Genomic DNA, 21,323 nt, shown 5'->3' with positions numbered 1-21,323 from the left:
TCTTGCCTGTTATAACAATAGTAATTAATAGGTAGAATTTATATAGAACTTTGGTTTGCAAAGTCCTTTTTTTCTTATTTTATCACCACAACAGTCCTGGGAGGTATACTTGATTATTATTCCATGGTTATTGATGAAGAAACTAAGGCAGATAGAGTAACTTACCCAGTATCACACGGCTAATAAGCTTCTGAGGTAGGATTTGAAATCAGGATTTCCTGACACTAACCATGCTATCACCTAGTTGCTATTCATGAAAGAGGACTTCTTTTCTTCTGTCCTTTATTTTCTTTTTGCACTAAATCAGTAATATCAAACTCAAGTATAAATAGGGCCACTAATTTATACATGAGTATCCCTGCAGTCCTCATTTTGACTTACTTTTATAATGTAATATTACCTATGAGTTAACGAGTTATTTTATTATTGTGTGTGTGTGTGTGTGTGTGTGTGTGTGTGTGTGTGCGTGAGAGAGAGAGAGAGAGAGAGAGAGAGAGAGAGAGAGAGAGATACTTACCAACTATATTTCAATCTGTTTTGAACTCCACTTGTGAGGATTGTGGGTTACATATAAAACACATTGCTTGTTTGACACCTCTGTCCTAAATATTTCCCACAATTGTGAAATTCTGGGTTTGTAACTCTTAAAACCAGAACTCCAAGTAGGATTATTGTGGGGATCAAATAAGATTTATGTAAACTTTAAAATCCTATTTGAAAGCCCACATTCTACAGATCAAGTTTATAGTAGTTACATGACTTGCCCCTGCTCGTATACTTTGTGAAAAGAATTTGAAGATGTTTCTCTAAATTCTTTATAGTTTTAATTCTTTTTCTGCTTTACTATACTGTTTCTCACTAGTTGTAGTTGATCAATATGTTTTTAGACTACTTTTTCACCAGGTTTATCTTATTCAGTTTTTTATAAAAATATTCTTGCAAAGCAAGTTTCTATAATTGGTATAGATGTAAAGAGATCTTTTTTGTCTCTTTTTAATTCATTTTATATTACAGAAGGCTCAGAAAGGCATTTCTCTCCTCATGAACCAGAAGAAACAAACGAAATTGAACGACAGCAGTCCCAAGTATATGATCCCCAAATTCAAACAAGAGCTGATGACAGTGACAGAAATGAAGTTATAAGTACACAGCAAATGTGTAAGAACTTTTCTCTTGTATTAAAGGGAATGATTAATTGGAATTTTAAAATTCTTTGATACTTTTCATCGATATGGAGAATTCTTCCACTGGCAAAGTACAAAATACATTCCTCTTTTTTCATTTTGTGTAATTTTTCCATATTTCTTAATATGTTTGTCTACAACAATAGCACCAATATATGGAAAACACTTTGAAACTTAGAGTCCCTTTCATGGGATCTACCCAATAGGTTGGATTCATGAATCTTCAGTTCTGTTTATATATGATATAATGATGGGCTTTGCAATAATTTTGATTAGTGATATTCTGTATCCAACTTAAATTCACCTCTTTCAATTACCCTTTGCAATACTGAGATTGTGGTTATGGATGATTCAAATCCATGTAACATCAACTATAAAAGATTGAAGTTGTACAACTGAAATGTTAAGAATACTATATTGGATGCCATTGACATTCATATCTTATCATTTTTCAAATGGGCACAGCTAAGTCCATAGATTGTGAACTATTTTCTCTTTCTAAGATTAATAGATCTAGTAATCCTTTTTTTTAAATTGGGTTTTATAGTGAATGAAGACAATGATATACATAATTAAGGATATATTATATATATACATATATATGTATAAGTATGTGCATGTTTGTGTATGTGTGTATATATTTATATATAGATAACCTATATGAAAATTACTGCAAAAGAAAAAGGGACAATCTTGGAGGAGAATAGATAGATGATTCAAGTGGTGCTATAGTACTTACAAAATTTAAAAGATCTAGAGAAGACCTTCATTCAGTACATTGAATGGATGGATCTTCTCTGGAGGATTTACAAAAAGGACCTCAACAGTCTAAAAAGCCATAGATGCATTATGCATTATCTATACTACTGGAAAGTGTATTCCTACAATTAAGATCATGGATACATTGGAATTCTGAAATACATTTGAGTAAAGATTTCATTCTGATGTAATTATTTGATAATGTAATTTTTAATCTTTGTGTTTTATACAGGGTTGAAAATTTTGGGTTATAGGATAAATATTTTCACAAAGATTCAACTATTTGTCTGCAGACATTTTAATATTTTTAAATCAAGATAATCTTATGTCTTTAATTTTAAAAGACAAACCTCTCCTCTATTAATTTAAATATTTTTGTGATGGTTTGTTTTTGTCTTTAGCTCAAATTGTTGCTTGTGAAGTAAGATTAAGAGACCAGTGCAAAGGAACAACTTGTAATAGGTACCCTTTTATGCTCTATACTCAAGATTTTATATAAAGCAATACAAATCATTTTCAAATACAGGTAATTTAACCTCTTTTCAACTGTTCTGTCTAGATATGAATGTCCTGCTGGCTGCTTGGATAGCAAAGCCAAAGTTATTGGAAGTGTACATTATGAAATGGTAAATATGATCAATAGACTTAATTCAATATTGAAAAAAAGTTGAAATGATAGGAGAAAAAAGTAAGATATTAGAAGGAAGAATTTTTTTGTTTGTTTTGTTAGTATCCAGTGCCTAGCACAAACACTTATTAAATAAATATTATTGGAATTAGAGAAATTTCTTTAAATATTCAGACACTAATTTTTTTAATGGAGGTTACATATATCTTATAATTTTGCTGTGTGAATCTATTGTTCTTTCTCAAGTTATATAGTTTCATGTTCTTTTCTATGTTAAAGTATGATAGAGTTCAACATGAAAATAATTTTCCCTATGCTTTCCCCTTTTCCTTCTCCCTAAGCAATCAAGTATCTGTAAAGCTGCGATACATTATGGAATAATAGACAATGATGGTGGTTGGGTAGATATCACTAGACAAGGAAGAAAACATTATTTCATCAAATCCTATAGAAATGGCATTCAGTCAATTGGGTAAGTGCAAAAACAATTTTAGAAATTAATTATTGTATGTTATCAAATAGAATTTATCAATTCAAGAAGTCAGCTGTATGTTGAACAAATGATATTTTATTTTCAAAATGAGATACAAAAATGATACATCTCTATATAAATGTATACATATACATATATATTCACATATATATTCAGTCACAGACTACTTAGAAAGTAGAAAACTTGGTACAGAATTATACAGAAAATATTAAAAATCAGATTATATTTTTATTGCTGAATACTAAATATTCTATTTTTATAAAGGGGTTAATAGAAGATAAATTTGGTTTTTCATTTTGAGGGATAGTTCTTTAATTTATCTATCCCTGATTATGACACATGATCTATATAATGCTAAATTGTAACCTTATCATTTTTAAATTGTACTTATTGGATAACCTGATACTTTTGTTTTTAACATTAACAGTTATCTGTGTAAAATAAAATCCACATATCCACTATTATGAGCAAATAACTCATATTGTTTCATCCTGAACTCTTATTTAGAGATTCATTTTGAGAACAAGGTGCTTTACAGACATACCAAAATGTTCCTAACTAATTTCAATAGTAAAGTATGATATTTTTACAAATTTTATTTGAAAGAAAACTTCTATTTTAAATTCATAAGTATACTTAAGACTGCTGATTCATATTTTTAAAAAATTAAGGTTAGTAGTTACATATTTTGCTTTTCATTATGACAATTATTGAGTATTCAGAAACATTTTTAAGGATTTTTTTTTCTGCAAAGAAGAAAGGAAAATTTCAAAAGCTTCTCATACCTATAAATTGTCAGAGGTTCAGTTACACTTTTGAATTTCCCAAACATCATCATTTCAAGGTAATATTAAAGATGTTTTGTTCACTGCATATGCTTTATATTGGTTTTCAATATATTAAAAGACAGTGATAATGATTTTATCATAATCTGATATCTTTTATCAGAACATCATTTGTTCATAATGTGAATATAGATTAACTTGGGGAAAAATTCCCATAAAAAAGCCTGTATCTGGAAAAATCTTCTTTTGGAAGAATTGTGGAGTAATTTTTGAGTTTGTTCTGTCTTTTTTAAGAAAGAATTTTTTCATTTTGATCATAGGATCACAGATTTAGATCTGTCAAGACCTTAAAAACTATTGAATTCTTCATTTTAGAAATGAGGAAACAGGTTGAGAAAGGTTAGGTGATAACCCTTGTAAGTATTGGTTGGCAGGAATGAAAACCTAAGTCTTCCATGATTCCTATTCACATACTTTATTCAATATTCTCTTTTCAACATTTTGCTGTTAAGTATTGTCAAAGTGCAAATAATCAGAAGTTTCATTTGAAGTCTTGTAAACAAGTATTAAAATTTAGTCCCAATTTATTTGGATATTTATTTGAGTCTCTAACTCTTGCTTAAAAAGAGAAGTCTTCTAGTATTTCCTTGCATTTCTTTTCAACCCTGATAAGAATTCTGTATAAAAATAAACTAAAATACTTGTCTGAATTTGGTATCTGGTACTTTGTTTATGTAAAATTGAAATATTTTTTGATGGGGGTTAGAGGAAGAGGGTATTATATAATATTGAACACAATGAAATATTGAGGTAGCTAGAAATGAGGATTTAAGTTTTTCATCATCAGTGCATTTTTACTATATGGCATTTTATTGTTTCTTTTCAACTGTAACTTTGTACAAAAGCTATATCCCTGAAAATGGATTAATAAAAATCTATTTTTATATACTAGAGAAGTTTGATACTTAATGAAATCTTTAATGGAGTCTTTTGTAAAGCAAAGACTACTTTCATTTATTATATTCATATCTTGATGTGAAAATATTGGATCTACTTAAAACAATATAGGTCTACAAAAAGTTCATGAAAATATGATATTTGAGATTAATTTAATATAGATTTCTTCCCATTACACATTTTACTTAATGCATACAACTTAAGATTTGGAATGCAATTAGGCATCAATTGGAAAAATGTTCTACTAAAAATGACTACTATCATATTTATATTACATTCATGTAAAAACCTATTTATACAAAATTTAGATTTATGGTGATCTCACCTTTTCAAAATATACCTAAAAGTTTCTGAAAACCTCATTGTCACAAGACTTTATCTAACTTTTCAGACTATGAAAATATGGCCTAAGAAATGACTGAATTGTGTTATAGGATTAGAGACTATATTGATATCAGAGTTATTTTGTTGGATATTGTTGGCATCATCTCATTCTTCTTTTGATTTATATTAGATAGTCTATTGAGAGAAAAATGGCAAGAGGTCAATAAACACTGTTCTTAACTATCCTGGTATCCAAACTCCTTTCTTCCACCCACCTACTTTCTTTTCTATTAATGTACCCCAGTTTAACTGACACATTCTGGAATGCCAAGAGAGACAAAAGCAAGGGAAAAGTGTGTTGGGTGGTGGTGGTGGTGGTATTAACTCCTCAGACAGTACTTAAACAGAGGGCTCTCAGTTCTACTATTAGTGTAAATTCAAATTAAAAAGAGGTAACTAATTTTGGGGACAAAATATTTTAAGAAATTCATTATAATATGCTGGAGTTTCGAAGTTAGTTTTGGTTTCCTTTCGAGTGAATATTCACAAATAGAAATTATTTTATTCTGGTAAACATACATTTTAAAAATGGGAATTTAAAAGAATTTTACTTTTGACATCTAATGAACTTAATATGAATAAGATGATTCTAAATCTTGTATTTTACATGTAATTTTTTGTTTTTAATTATTCTTTATTCTGTACTAAATATTCCCATTAAGAATTCTCAGATTAGTCTGGATGAATTTTGTGCATGATGTAATTCACTTATACTTTAATAAGAAACTTAATCAAAGGCTATGTCAATAACTATTAGCAGTATTAATGGCAATCATGATAAGACAGTCTTGATATACTTGAAAAAACTTGACATTCTTTTTTTTATCTTTAGCAAATATCAGTCTGCTAATTCCTTCACAGTCTCTAAAGTGACAGGTTAGCACTTACGTTTTTAACTTAATTTTAATACAATTTGTGTTTTTATTTTTTATAAGTATTTATTAATTTGTATTTACATTTCTTTAGTTCAAGCCATCACTTGTGAAACAACTGTGGAACAGTTATGCCCATTTCACAAGCCTGCTTCCCACTGCCCAAGGTAATTTGCTTGAAAACCTGATAATTTCTATATTTGAGATAGGATCCATCCTACTAGCAGTACAGCTAACTGCCCCATGAGGGAACGTAATTTATCAATACAGGTTGGCACTTTTGCTGTAACTTACAGTCTTAGAAAGTTGTCATGAATATTTTCTAGAGTTCAAGAATTATTTTTTCCTTTTAATTTTAAGAATTTTGTGGTATGAATATTATTAGGATTTTCTGTTAACCAGAGGTATCTAGATAATTCAGTGACTAGAATATTGTGTCTGGAGTCAGGAAGACCTGAGTTCAAATCTTGTTTCAGGTGCTTAACTGTATGATCATGAGCAGGTCACTTAGTCTCTGTTTGACCCAGTTTCCTCATCTGTAAATTGGAGATCATAAGTAGTACCTATCTTCCAGGGTTGACATAATTATTGTGAAACAATTAGCACAATGCTTGAGAAACAAGTACTATATAGTTGGTTATTATATGTGAATTTTGTGGGTATTATTCTAACATTGCTACTGTCATTTTGACTGTAATCAAGTGCCCACTGTAAAAATATATGAAGCATAAGAACGATATGGTTCTTGTTAAAGTAGAAGAGTTGGACTTATCTTTGTTGTGACTAGGATTGTCCATCACTCTCATTGTCTCCTACACTAAATCTGGTGTATACCAGGGTGTCCCCAAGCCATATGGACCTTTAGATATAGCATTTCCAATAGATGGTCCTTGGATACATAAATGTTGAACCTTTTGGTATTATTAGCACACTTTAAAGCTTACTGGAAAATTAAGATAATTCTATTCTTGTTATACAAGAGTTAGTATATATAAGGCCATAAGATGCCTTTTATTGAATGACTCCTCCACAAATATAGTCTTCTCTTTAGGTTTTTGTGACTTTTCTACTGGTTCTTCTCTTTCCTGTCTAATTTTATTTGATTTCCTTTGAAGTGTGTGTAGCCTCAAGATTCCATTCTGACCCTTTGTCTTTTCTCTCTCTCTCTCTCTCTCTCTCTCTCTCTCTCTCTCTCTCTCCACTCTTTTTCTTTGTGAGTCTGTTATTCTGAATAGCTGCAATTATCATTAATGTACAGATGATTCCCACATCTGTATATCCCACATGAATCTCTCCTGAGTTCCAGTCTTGCATCACCAACTGACTTTTGGGTATTTCAAACTGGATGTCTTGTCTCACACCCTGTGTGCTCCCATTATCTTTTCCATCAAAGGAGTACTCTTCCATTCATTATTTCACAAGGACACAATTATCCATCCAATAATCTAGGGTCACAATATTGAGTAATCCTCAGTTCCTTATTCTTCATCATTCTATAAATCCATTTAATAAATTAAAAATTTCCTTGGTGGAAGGAGCTATTTCATTTGTTTCTTTAGCATAGTTCCACTGCATATACATAGTAGATCAATAAATACTTTTGTATTGATGGATTTTTGGTGACATTCTTTGTTGTTGTTGAGTCATGTCTCATCCTTTGTGATACTATATGGGGTTCTCATGGCAAAAATTCAGGAATGGTTTTCCATTTCCTTCTCTAAGAATGAGGAAACTGAGACAGATTGAAGTGTGTTGTTCAGGGACACACAGCTAGTAAATATCTGAGACTAGTCTTGTGCTCTATCTACTATGCCAACTAGATGCCATTTTTGAAAAAAATATATATAATTGCATATATGGTCTGTTTCTGAAAGTTTTTAATTGTTATATATGATCAATGATTTTTACCATTCCATCTTAAGCTTATTTGTTCTTTTGGATTTTGTAATTCCAAAATATGATCAAATTTGACTTTTACTACAAAACGACCAGAAAGTATAAATACCCACTATTCTGTTTTAAGGTTTGAGTGGTGGGAAGAAAACAAAAAGGTTATCAACTATGTAACAGGCAATATTTAGGTGACATTGGTGTTTCAAAGAAAAAAAGAAGTAATGCCCTGAAGGAGCTTGTACTTTAAAAAATAAAAAGTAGTATTTTTTCCAAAGAATCTCAGAATTGAGAGTTTTTTCATTGATGTTTAATTCTATTCAACATATATTTATTAATATGTACAAAGAAACTGGCAAAGCAATGTACTTTCAAATGTATTTGAATTATCTTGACAGTAAATGTCAAAGTCCCCAAACTAGACATGCTACTTAGATTTGTTTGGCTGGAGATATTTTCATAAAGATACAAGCATCAATGTATAGGCTAATAGTGTTTGTTTAAAAAGTAAAAATATAAATGAAATATGTATACAATTTTGTGATTTTCTTTTATTTCTTTCTTTAAACATAATTAACAAATAGTAAGTATTAAAATTAGAATCAGACATGATAAATTATAATTATCTACATAGGTCTATAAATCGTTTGTATATCAAAAGATAGGAACTCTGGGTCATTTTATAGTGATTATATAGTTAAGTGATTTGTTTTAGTTATTGATTGAAATTTTTTAATATTTCCATGTTAATCACATTGGAAAAAAAAACATAGACCATAATAAAGCAATCACAAAAACACCACAAGAAAAACAAGGAAAGTGAAAAATAGTATGCTTAGGTCTATATTCAGATTCCATCAATTCTTTTTCTGGAAGTGAATTTTTCATTAAATTCTTTGGAATTGTGTTGTGATTATATATTTAACCTATAGGGATAGCTATGTGGTGCAGTGAATAGAGCACTGACTCTGGAGTTAGGAGGACCTGAGTTCAAATCCAGTCTCAGAAAATTAATAATTACTTAACTGTGTGACCTTTACCAAATCACTTAACTCCATTGCCTAGTAAAAAATTAATCTATAATCTCAGCTTGATTTACATACAAATTTTGAATTGAATTTTCTTCATTAATTTTATGCCTTAAAAATGCATGTCGGGGAGGCTAGGTGGTGCAATGGATAGAGCACTGGCCCTGGAGTCAGGAGTACCTGACTTCAACTCCGGCCTCAGACACTTAAAAATTACCTAGCTGTGTGCCCCTGGGCAAGCCACTTAACCCCATTGCCTTGCAAAACCTAAAAAGAAAAAATGCATGTCATTATGAATAAAAGCATCCTTTGGGTTGCAGTTCTCTGAAACTAAGTTGAAGGATATGGGCTAATCCAAATTGGTAAAAGGGAATTTTCTCATTGAGAATTTCACATATCAGTGAAATCCCAACTCCTGTCCCTTAACAAAATGCAGCATATTTTGTTTTATAAAGAAGAGAAGAAAGCTCATCTTATTACTTTGTAGTCCAATTTTCTATGTTACTAAGGTAGTGGGAGATTCAGGTAAAGAAGAGGAAAAACATTTTAGAAAGTAATCATTTCTTTTTTTGCATTCTGAATACTGTGGGTAACCTTAGTAAATCCATCATCTTTCAGATTCTTTGGGAGAAAAATAACATCAAAAGGAAAAAGGACTCATGCTCTTTGGTACTTCTAACTCCATATTTGGGTGGGTGGAGCACTTTTTTGTGGGTAGGAGAGAAGGCATCAATATTGAAGACTGTCTTGAATTTCTGCATGGTTATAAATATTGCTCAACCACTGCAAAACTATATAGCTGCAATCAGTTTTATCTTAGACTATTTTGAGTACTCTGAAGCAGTCGGGTTTTGAAATCATTCCAACAAATCTGAAAGTCTTAAATGATGGTGGCTTCACTGTTCTTTGATTTTTTTTAATCCCTAGTCATTCCTTTCCCCAAAGGCTTTCCTTACCTGTAATTTATTCTAAAGAAATAACAAAATAAACAAGTTAAGGGGTAATTTTTTAAATGACAAATTTATGCCACTTTGGGCCACACATTGAAATGATTTCTTCAGATTGCTACTCATTCATTGTAATGTTTTGTCCTATTGAAATTTGAATCTAAAATTTTCAATTTTTAAAACTTCACCATAAATAACCCTAAATTTAGGGAGAATAAAATCAAGTGTTACCTATTTTATAAATTTCTAACTATCATTTACCTTATTTGTACAAATCCCTATCTGTTCTTTGTAAGCAAAGAATGAAAGCAATTAAAAATGGCAACCCACTATCAGACTTCAATTATAAACCATCACATTATCAATTGTTTTTAAATATACCATGAATAAAATTATGCTTCTCAAAGTATAACTGCACAAAGGAAGAGTCTAATATAATTGATTAACTACTAAGACAACAGTTCTATTTCTTAATATCAATATAAGAAATTTGTAAACTTCCAATAAAGTTGAAAAGTTAAAGTAGTAGACATATAACTTTAATGAAAGCTCGAATTTTTTGGGTGAATTATCATTTTGGACTGTGAGATTCCTTTTTAAATAAGGAGGCATAATATTCCACTTAAAATGTACACATTGATATTTTTAAAGTGTGATGACTGTATTAAAATTATATGGCATATCTTCTGTCAGGAAATTTCCTTATTACAGGTATGATACAAAGTGGTAATTTGTTCAAATAAAAACTTTCCCCTTTTTTTCTTAAACTGAGGAATATAGAATCTTTATGTCTTGAATGAGGTAGGCAAATGTTTCTAAAATACTCCCAAGTTTGCATTCTTGAATTTTAAAATCACATTGGGAATCTACTTTCTAGAAAACCTATTAAGTTCCAAAGTCTAATGTGGAAGTGACTTCCTGAATAATATGCAGGAAGTTTGATTTTGTTTTGTTTTCTTGGTCCACAAAAAACAAAAAGGCTGGGGAAAATGGAAAAAATATTTACATTAAACTCTAGGGAAAGATAAAATTAAGTTGGACAGATTGTCTTAATTGACAGATTTGTATACTTGTTATTTTTTTTATTTTATATCTAAAAATGTATATATTTAAATCTATTTTTCAGGGTATATTGTCCTCGCAACTGCATGCAAGCAAATCCACATTATGCTCGTGTAATTGGAACTCGAATTTATTCTGATGTAAGTAACCTCATTTGTCTATTTCTAAAGTACTTGTACCTAAGAACTGCATACATTACCTTTTTTATATTTTCAGATAAAAGAGGGAAAAATTATCGTTTGAACATCCATTTTAAATTTATTAGTTATTAAATAAATATTTATTAGTACTTGTTTTCTAACCTATTTCTGATACTAAACTATATATTCCTGATGATTAAATTATTCTTGGCTAAAATTAAGAATATAGAATCAAACTTTTAAAAAATATATCATTTTTTTATTCCCTGACTTATGAAGAAAGACTTCTTGTGATTATTAGGAAAGAAAAAAATAGATCATTTCTTAATGTTATGCACAAGGGTAAAATAAAATTTTATTAACAATGTTTTTATTGCCAATATGACATTTGTGGAGCTTAGATTCCAATGGAGACTGAAAGATCACTACCTGAAAAGATCAGACAGATGATGTGTTAAAATGAATAGTGTAACCAGAATTAGGGAAGCTAAACTAACATGATAGAAAAAAATATTTAGGCCAAATTTTGAACCATGGTTTAGTTAATGTTATCGTGAAGGCAATCTAAATAAATCTAAGATATCTACAGGATTTACAACAAGGTGATTTGGTTATCAGGAATGAAAAGTGTAAACTTGGCTAACCTCCTTATGCATAATCTGAAGGTGATAAGTGTGGAAAAGAAGAGAACTACTATTTTAAAACTGATAGAGGGCTTTATGACTTTGTAGACTTTTAAGAAGTTTAAAGTCACATAAATAATAATTAAGGAAGATGATTTTTGCTGTCCATGAATGTTATGAAAATCTCATCTATCTTGATAATTTTATAGAATGTTAGAGCTAAAAAGTTACATGATATTCCTTTTAATTATACAGATGAAGAACCCGACTGCTCTAAGAAACAATTCTGCCTACAATTGTACAATTACTGAGCATAAGAGCTGGGGATAGGACCTTAATCTTCTGGAGATTAGTCTAGTACAATTTTAGTGCAGTCCAACAGTAGAAGTCATTTTTGACACCTCTCCTTTTGTATGCAATCAATTCCTGTGTTTTCTTGGTACTATCTTCTTAACTTCTTCCTCATTCTTTCAATTCAATTCAATTTGCTACTGTTCTCATGACATAAACTATAACTCTTTTCCCCTCCCTACACTTTACTCTAATTTACCCCACTAAAGTAAAGCTTTATTTATTTATTTAAAATATTTTTAAAATTTCCTACCCATTTCCCTACCTAGTTACCTTCTAAGACTTATTAATTGTCTAGCTTCAAACTAATTTTCCAAATGTATCTTCTGTTTCTGTCATGATGCCCCAGCATTTTGTCTTGGCCAAACAAACTCTGTAAATAGAGGGTTTCCCAAAAAGTCTTCATAGAGTTTTATATTTTAACAGGTTAAAAATTGCACTGACCTTTTAGGTCATCTTATATGTTAAATTGAAAAATTAATCATCCTCAAAAAAATTAAAGCTATCTATAAAGTTATCCAGATAATTGCATGTATGTGTGTGTGTGTGTGTGTGTGTGTGTGATTTTTATCAGGGAAAAAAACTTAAAAAATGCTATTTTGTTTCATTTTATTTTTTCCAATTACATGCAAAGATAGTTTTAAACTTTAATCTTTTTGTAAGGTTTGAATTCCATATTTTACTACCTCCCTTCCTTTGCTCCCCTCACTAGCAAGTAATCTCATATATTATAGATATGCAATCATGTTTAGCAGAGTTTCATATTGATGAGGTTCATCCTTCAGTCTCAAAGAAGACTATGACATCAGGGAGATGATGCCATGACATGCACATGGATTAGATTTGAGTGTGTGGGGGGGTTCAGTGCTAAGTCACCAGTCTCACTTTCTCCTCCAGAGCCATCTGAGTCTAGTGATCAGATATGAATTAGGGTAACTGGAGAGATAGTCCTGAGTGAAAGACAATACTGGTTAAATGATTTGCCCAAGGTCACACAGCTAATAAATGTCAAAGTGTCTTAGGCTGCATTCAAACTCTTATCCTATTGACTCTAAGACCAGTTCTATTCACTGAGTCACTTAGGTATTGTATTTCCATATTAATCATGTTATGAAAAAAACAATCAGAACTAAAGGGGGAAGAATGGTGAGGGGGGGAACCTATAGATAGAAGTTTTAAAAAATTTAAATAGGGGCAACTAGGTGGTACAGTGGATAGAGCACTGGCCCTGGAGTCAGGAGGACCTAGTTTCAAATCCAGAGTGCTCTTGGGCAAGTCATTTCACCCCATTGCCTTAAATAAATTAATAAAAATTTAAAAATGAAAATATTATGCTTTGGTCTACTTTCAGACTCTACAGTTTTTTCTATGGATATGAATGGAATTTTTTAGGATAAGAAACTTAATGTGAGAAAACTTCTACTAATTCAGTTTGACCGCTACTTTGCAAATTATCATCTTAAAGAAATACCTTGGAATACTGAGGAATGATTTTTCCAGAGTCACATAATTGGTATGAGTGAAAAGTAGGGCTTGAACCTAGGTCTTTATGAGTCTGCTCTGTATCTTGAAGCCATACTACTTCTTCTCTAACTTATCCCCTTTTACATAGCACTTAAACATACCAATGAGGATAGGAACCAGTCCTATGATTACATTTGCATATAGATCTCCAGTATATTTCAGAGGTAATGGTTGAGACCAGGACTTCCTAGTACTGAGGCTGACTCTATAGCAGGTGTCCAACCTCTGGCTGCTGGCTGCATGTGGCCCTCTCAGCCCATTCATGTATCCTGTGTCACATAAAAGGAAAATGAAGAAGTGGGTGAACACATGCATCAACATTACACAAATCGACTCTACTTTTTCACGTAAATAGCATTGTGTGATCTCACATTTTTTTTTTGCTTTCTTTAATGAAAGATATACATATAGGAATTAAGATCTTTATTTTAATATGTTTTATGACTCATTGTAATTGCAACAGTCAGCTTTATTGTATGCAACATTAATTGCTATTTTGTCACAGGACTTTGAGAATAGATCTCAAGATTTTAGAAAACACCAACTGCATTCTCAGTTGACATCAACACATTGCTTGCAAACTTACAAATAGAATGTATAGATTTGCAATTAGATAAGCAAATTATAGAAAAATTTTTCCCAGTGACTTTATTAAAGTTTTCTAAATTGCATTTGCCTAAAGAAAAATATGTGGCACTTCACAAAATGCCCTGTTCATGACATATCTTTTGGGGAATTCATATAATTATCAGCAATTTTTCCCCATATGAAACATACATAAAGTAAAAATAGAACAAAAATTTCAGATGAGGATCTTGCAAATATTCTTCTCATTATTATAACTTCTATCAAACCAGATATAAATGCACTGGTATTAAAAATATAGACTCAGTGTTCACATTTAAAATGGCATGCTTTCATTTTTTCTTTCAAAAATAAATTTTAATCATTATACATGACATTATATGTAAATATAATTATATTTTATACTTTATTTCATTAATACATTTTATTATTATTATTTATTATTATTATTGTTGTTATTATATTCATTGGTAACATGAGTTACACTGTAGTCATAAATAAACATTAAATTCTATAAGTGGCCCTTGGAAAGCTTTTGCTGGGTGATATTGCCCAGAGGAGTAAAAGGTTGGACACTCATGCTCTATAAGCCATCAACAATAACAAAAGAACATTTGTATGGTGCTTGCTATATGATAGACACTGAGTTCAGTGCTTTTAGAATATTATCTCATTTGTTCTTCATAACAACCCCAGGAGGTGCATGCTATTCTTATCTCCATTTTATAGGTAAGAAAACTGAGACAAACAGATATTGTGACTTGCAAAGTTTCATATAGCCAGCACATATCAAAGATAGGCGTTGAAACCAGGTTTTTCTGGTACTGAAGCCAACTCGACCCTACAGCATTACTGAATATAAATAATTACATCCTTTTTTGATTGCTGAGGGTTACAATTTTCAAAATTAAGTTCTTTTACTGATCTGCGAAACAGGATGTTTCTTAGCATCATTGACTGGTCTAGGCAGGTAGGTGACCCAGAAGTCAAGAAGACTCATTTTCCTGACTTCAGGTCTGATCTCAGACACTTACCAGCTGGGTGACCCTGGTAAACCCTGTTAGCCTCAGTTTCTCAATCTGTAAAATGAGCTGAAGGAGGAACCAGTCTGGTATCTTTGCCAAGAAAATTTCAAATTGGGGCAGTTAGGTGGCACAGGGGATAAAACACCAATCCTGGAGTCAGGAGAACCTGAGACACTTAATAATTACCTACCGTGTGACCTTGAGCAAGTCACTTGACCCCATTGCCTGGCACAAAGCCAAAATTTAATGAAAACTTCAAATGGGGTCATGAAGTGTTGGACATGACTGTAAAATGATTGAACAGAACATTGGGTGGTGTAAGGCTATTTACTTCTCTTGAAGGACATTCTTCTTTCTCTTTTTGTTTTCTATAGTTGTGGGAGGATAGAAAGGAGGAAATTGGGCACCTGAAAGTTGGGTTTATGTTCCTGTTCTAGTAATAAATAATAATGTGATCTTGGACAAATAGCTTACCTTTTATGTTTCCTGATCAATTAAAGAAATTCAGAGGTTTTTCTCTACTTTCTACTTGTTCTACTTTTCATAGTATTCTTAACCTTTATTTTAGGGCATCATATTTTTCTTTATTGTATTTGGGTATACACAGAAGATGAATGAATGATTCAGTCATTCCTTATGAACAACGTACATTTCTGATTAACTAGACTTTGTAGAAATCTTTTGAGGATGTATTTGTCTATGTTTGTAACTATTTTCTGTATGGTTGATTAGAAAATATGACATCTAGCTGAGAATTCCACATTTCTCTACAAGTTTAGTAAATTATTTCAGTTTAGCATCTCTCATGCAATTAATTATGATACCTGAATCTAAAACTTTTTGGACTTCCATCTTGAAGTATTCTTAGATATTGATATCCTTAATGAAGTTTTCCTTTATAGAAGTGCAATTCATCAAAATTCTACCATTTTCACAGTATTCCAGTAAAATGAATTGGTTGCACACAATATAAGCTCAATTTTTTTTTTGCTAGAAGATTGAGACCCTATAAATAAAATTCAACAGCAAGTTTTAAAAATATACCATTCACTCCCCAAAAATGTAGGCTAACTAAGCAAAGTATAAAAGAACTGGGGATGGGAAAAGAAGGGCTATTTGGGTAAAAGCCCATAGATGCTAAGAGAAAAAGGAATTTGTCCTTCCTCTTGCCTTGACCTCTCTGTTTTTGGGCAAGTCACATAAACTTCATGGATCTCAGTTTCCTTATTTGTAAAATCAGAGAGTTGGGTTAGATGGGTTCTGAAGTTGATTTCTCTGTATTTATTTCTGCCTTTTTATGATCTGAATTGCCTTTGTTGTTCACTATATATGAAGATACTGTTCACATTTAATGCTTGAGAAAAGATTTTGGACTTTTATTCTAGTTAATTGCAAATTCTCTGTGTTCAATATAAGTGAGTACCATTGTTTCCACTATAAATTCCTCATTGTTTTCATACTGTGCATCTTTGTTCTGGAAAAGACTGGGTATGAAAAGAAAATCCTTTTTCACCTTTGAACTTGATCAGGAATGCATAACAGCTGCCCAGGCATAAGAGAAACAATTACTTAAGAATACTTTAAAGTGCTTAAAGTTTAATGAATGGTATATCCAGGCACTTTTTATTGCCTTTGGAAAATGTTGATAATTCTTTTCTAACAGAACAGGATAAATTGTGAAATGTGTGCTGAATTACTGTTAATCCCATCTCTTATGAATTATATTGAACGCAAATATTATTTGAGTGAGGGGCTTAAGACCATGATTAAAATGCCTTGCCAGAGTTATGATGTACATTTGTAGGTAGCAGCCATTTCACTGGTTACCAAAGGGTAGAAATGATTAAGGAGCTTGGCATTTAGATTCCCTGATAGGTTAAATACCAAAAGATAACAGAAAATTCAGAGCATAGCAATAAAGTAAGGTTGTATAATTGTGGAAGAAATGTTTACATTAGCATATAATACTCATGAGACAAACCATATGTGTAGAAAATGAAAAAAGCAGGAATCTAAATCAATGAAGTAAGGATTAAAGAAGATATATGAGGACATGGGGTGGGAGTGCATCATCTTATTTGAGGGCAAAGGATATAAGTTTTGTCTAACCATACAAGTATAGAAATATTTTAATAGCATATTTGAAAGAAAGGAAATGTTAAACACAAAATACTTTGAAAACTCAAAGATTGTTTTTAATCTTCACAAAAGTTCTTATTCTGCTGAGAACAGTTCAAAAATATTTTGATAATTGCATTTCAGTTTAATTGATTTTATTTGTGATCCTACACATTTTATTTTACCTATTTAAAAATATTTTAAGGCTAAATAGGTGCATATGCTTCACTGAACTTCCTGGGGTATTCCTGACATACAAAAATAGTTAACAATCTAAGAGCAGGATTCTTATAATATTGATGAGATTTAAAATACAAATATCTTCTATTCAACCAATGAATTCTACCTCAATGTAACTTTTTTAAAGTAATGTATAATTAAAATATTCCTAAGGAAAATTAGGTATATTTTATACTATATAAAAATTAAAGGAAATTCTAATTCCAGGATCTATGATTCCCTCAGTATCATTACTGACTTGAGCAATCCATGTCATATTCCCTCTATATTTTAGACAGTCTGCTACTATGACTGTAAAAATTAACCACCTCATGATAAGTCTTTTGATGATAAGCCCTTACACATTAACCTGTCAGGCCCTTGGTCAACAGAATTCCATTCTGTCCCTATGCCACTTCTTGATGGTTTTCCAGCACAAAAGAAGCTGCTAGACTTTGTATTGAGTTAGTACAGTCTTTAAATACAGTCACCTCCATACCAGAATGAGGAATAAAAGTAGGACAGATAAGAAAATAGAGAGAAATTTCTTAGTTTTTAATTATCACCTAATCTTTGATTCCAAATCCCACTGTCCATAACAAAACACTATACTGCTCCCTGGAAGATTATATTTAGTTGAAAGCTTTAGGAAAATAGTGTATACTGAACATTCATGCAAAATATTTTATGTGAAAATTAATGATAAATGTTAATTGAATAAAATGAAATAATGAGTGGAAAGCTCATTCAAGAAATTCTATTGTACTCAGTGTAAATATAACATATTTTCACTACTCTATTTCAAGCCAACTATTCAGGCAACAACTATCATTAAAAATTCATTTGGAGCTATGAACGTTCTTCCCTTCTTCCTTATTAATACTGTTACTTATAGGAAGTGACATGTCCAAATATACCAAACCTCACCTCATAGGGAAAATAAACATAGATTTGAGTGCATGAAAAATGGCCAAACCAAGAATTCTTTGTTCTGAATATTATTAGTTTGAATTTGTTAAAAATTAGGCCAAGTATGATGAATATTCTTGAAAAGAAAGCAAATAAACTAATTTTTTTTAGCTAATTTCTTTCATTGGATCTGCTAACCATTTGGGTAATAGCTACCTAAGCTAAATGTTTAGATTATAGGATGATATGTCTCATTTCAATTATTCCAAAGACCTTTTTGATCTTAGAATTTGCTAATTTGACCTTTTTCATATCTCTTGACAATAGTTCTCAGATTGTCTGCAGAGTAGAGATAGATTAGATGACCTTGAAGGTCATGTCATGCTTCACATCTATGAACCTATGTAATTTGTTGATTTATCATAGTCTTTTTGAATGCTCAATTACTTTGTTGTCAATTGCCTGCATAATTACATCTTTAACTTTACTATCAGTTGCCCAAATGTAATATAAGAAAATGTAATTGCTTTATGAAATGATTTTTTTTTCACTCTCAGGTGTCCAGTATATGCAGAGCAGCTGTTCATGCTGGTGTGGTTCGCAATCAGGGTGGTTATGTTGATGTTATGCCAGTAGACAAGAGAAAAGTTTATATTGCCTCCTTTCAGAATGGCATCTTCTCAGAAAGGTAAAATTTGTTATTAAGAACTAGTAAAATTTACCTATTTCTCAGTTTTCAGCTTTATGTTTTTGATATAGTTTAAAGGTCTAGAAAGGAAGGCAATGGGTTTATCTTGCTTGTATAAAAGTTGACCCTTAAATTACTGGAGAAGCTGCAGTACCAGAACTGCCTGTCTCCTGTAAGCTTATAATTCATAGCCTGAAAAGCTGATTACAAGTCAAAAAGCTCTATTGTCGATTGATCTTATGAGAAATATTTGATAAAAGTTATTTTCTTCATGCTCTAGGATTTTCTAGATTAAAATTATTTTAAATGGTTGTAGATGAGGATGGCCCAGTTATCTAAATTTAAATTTACTGCAATTTGTCTAGCTGTCTGTGTGTGTGTGTGTGTGTGTGTGGTGGGGGTTTTAAAGTAAACAGTAAACATGATTTTTCTTGACCTCAGGCAATCTCCAAGTGAAAATTTGATTCTGACTTCCTTAGTAACTTGACTAAATAGAAATTATATGTTTATTGTGAGAAATTATGAGAAACTATGATGAAATTCTCATAAACATTTATTCACACATATCCATTATTCATGCTATTTTTTTTTTTTTTTTTTTTGCAGTTTGCAGAATCCTCCGGGAGGGAAGGCATTCAGAGTATTTGCTGTTGTTTGAATAGGACAAATGAAATTCATAATGTTAAAAAAAGCACTTGGAAGGGGATGGTAAAGATTAATCAGAATGCTAGGCTGTACTTCTAAAATTGTATAAAGCTGTAACATTGTTGTATAGAAGATATCAACTATTTGTAGCCCCCAAAAGTGTTAGTGCATGTAAATCTAGATAAATTCTGTAAAATAAAAACATGGGATATTATTAGAAAAATATTTTGGATATGAAGCAGTTTCAGAAATCCTGTGTTAAATATTGCTATATTTTCTTAGCAATTATTTCCATTATGGTTAATTAAATAATCATAAGTGTTCTAGCTTTTGTCTATCTGAATGTTATTATGTGGTGCTCTATGTATGCCACTAATATAATAAATCTAAAAGTGTAAAATGGATGACCTCAGAGAGACCAGGTTGTGCATTTAAAAATAGCTAACTCTGAAAATGAATAGAAACTTTGCTGTCACTATTTCCATTTTCTAAAGTCTGCTATTTCATACCCAAATAAGCTCTAGTGTTTTTCAAGTTTATTTCTGTACAGTTTTTCTCTCTTCTTTTAGGTTTAGGCATGAGTTGAGTTCACACTTCATAACAATTTTCTAATTTTTTTTTGGTAAAAGTCTTGTAATTTAAAAAAAACAAATTTATCTAAAAAAGCAGATAAGATAATTGGCTTCCTATAAATCTTTCAGATCAAGCAGTTAGCCCCAAATGAACATGTATTTAATGGTAGGTGGAATAAAACAACTGTAATGATATAAACATATGCCTAGTGGTCAAATAGCATATATAATAAGTACAAGAGTAAACAGGTTGGACATTTTATATACTCTTGATATTAAAATCATAACTTTTGTTTTATATCCTGGCAAATACTCCTGCAGGCCAGGATGTATAGGGGCAAAATTTCTTGTGAAGATGAATTCATTTAATTGCTTTACCATTGCCATGAATTTTCTTTATGGTGAATGGCCTCGTGCATTAATTTTTACCATATTATGGTATATGAAAAACATAGAATGGTAATGTTATGTTTGTTTCTATGAAAAAATGTATGTGCTTTAAGACTAAAAAGCTGTTAAACTTTATTTTTGGTATTTTTTTCCTGCTCATGAATTTACTATTTTTCTCTTTCCATAAATATATTGACATTCTTCATGTTTCAGAGTTGGGTGTTTTTTCCTACCGTATTTGCTACATGAATTCCCTCATATAGTTGAGCAAGTTTGTTTAGGCTTAGCAATGATTTTGAATAAAATAAGTGAGTGTTCTTACTAATAGCAAGTTCATGGGCATTTTCATCTAGTTTTATATTAACATAAAAACCACAGTAGAAAAGAACCAGGAGACACGTGAAAGACTCAAAAAGTAGGATATATTTTTTATGGCTATAAAAATAAAAAAAAAGAAAGTTGAATATTCAGAACATTCTTAGTTATGAAAACTTAAAGATATGGAACAATTGAACAATCGCCAAACTGGTAAAATTGTAGTAGAA

General features: G+C 31.0%; 1 protein-coding gene across 1 annotated transcript in view; it reads left to right on the top strand.

Moving 5' to 3' along the window:
• The window catches only part of CRISPLD1 (cysteine rich secretory protein LCCL domain containing 1), a 46,488-nt gene extending 25,560 nt beyond the window's left edge, over nucleotides 1–20,928 (top strand). The window contains exons 7-15 of the mRNA XM_074200217.1: nucleotides 1,015–1,158; nucleotides 2,345–2,405; nucleotides 2,503–2,569; nucleotides 2,913–3,043; nucleotides 6,023–6,066; nucleotides 6,157–6,229; nucleotides 11,054–11,129; nucleotides 19,041–19,171; nucleotides 19,778–20,928. Of these exons, the coding sequence (XP_074056318.1) occupies nucleotides 1,015–1,158; nucleotides 2,345–2,405; nucleotides 2,503–2,569; nucleotides 2,913–3,043; nucleotides 6,023–6,066; nucleotides 6,157–6,229; nucleotides 11,054–11,129; nucleotides 19,041–19,171; nucleotides 19,778–19,829 (779 nt within the window). The 3' untranslated portion in view covers nucleotides 19,830–20,928. The remainder of the gene's footprint in view (nucleotides 1–1,014; nucleotides 1,159–2,344; nucleotides 2,406–2,502; nucleotides 2,570–2,912; nucleotides 3,044–6,022; nucleotides 6,067–6,156; nucleotides 6,230–11,053; nucleotides 11,130–19,040; nucleotides 19,172–19,777) is intronic.
• The last annotated feature ends 395 nt before the right edge of the window (nucleotides 20,929–21,323 follow it).

Source organism: Macrotis lagotis, chromosome X (genome assembly GCF_037893015.1).
Source record: "Macrotis lagotis isolate mMagLag1 chromosome X, bilby.v1.9.chrom.fasta, whole genome shotgun sequence".
Lineage (NCBI taxonomy): Eukaryota > Metazoa > Chordata > Mammalia > Peramelemorphia > Peramelidae > Macrotis > Macrotis lagotis.
Note: the sequence above shows the minus strand (reverse complement) of the source record. Positions and strands in the feature narration are given on the sequence as shown.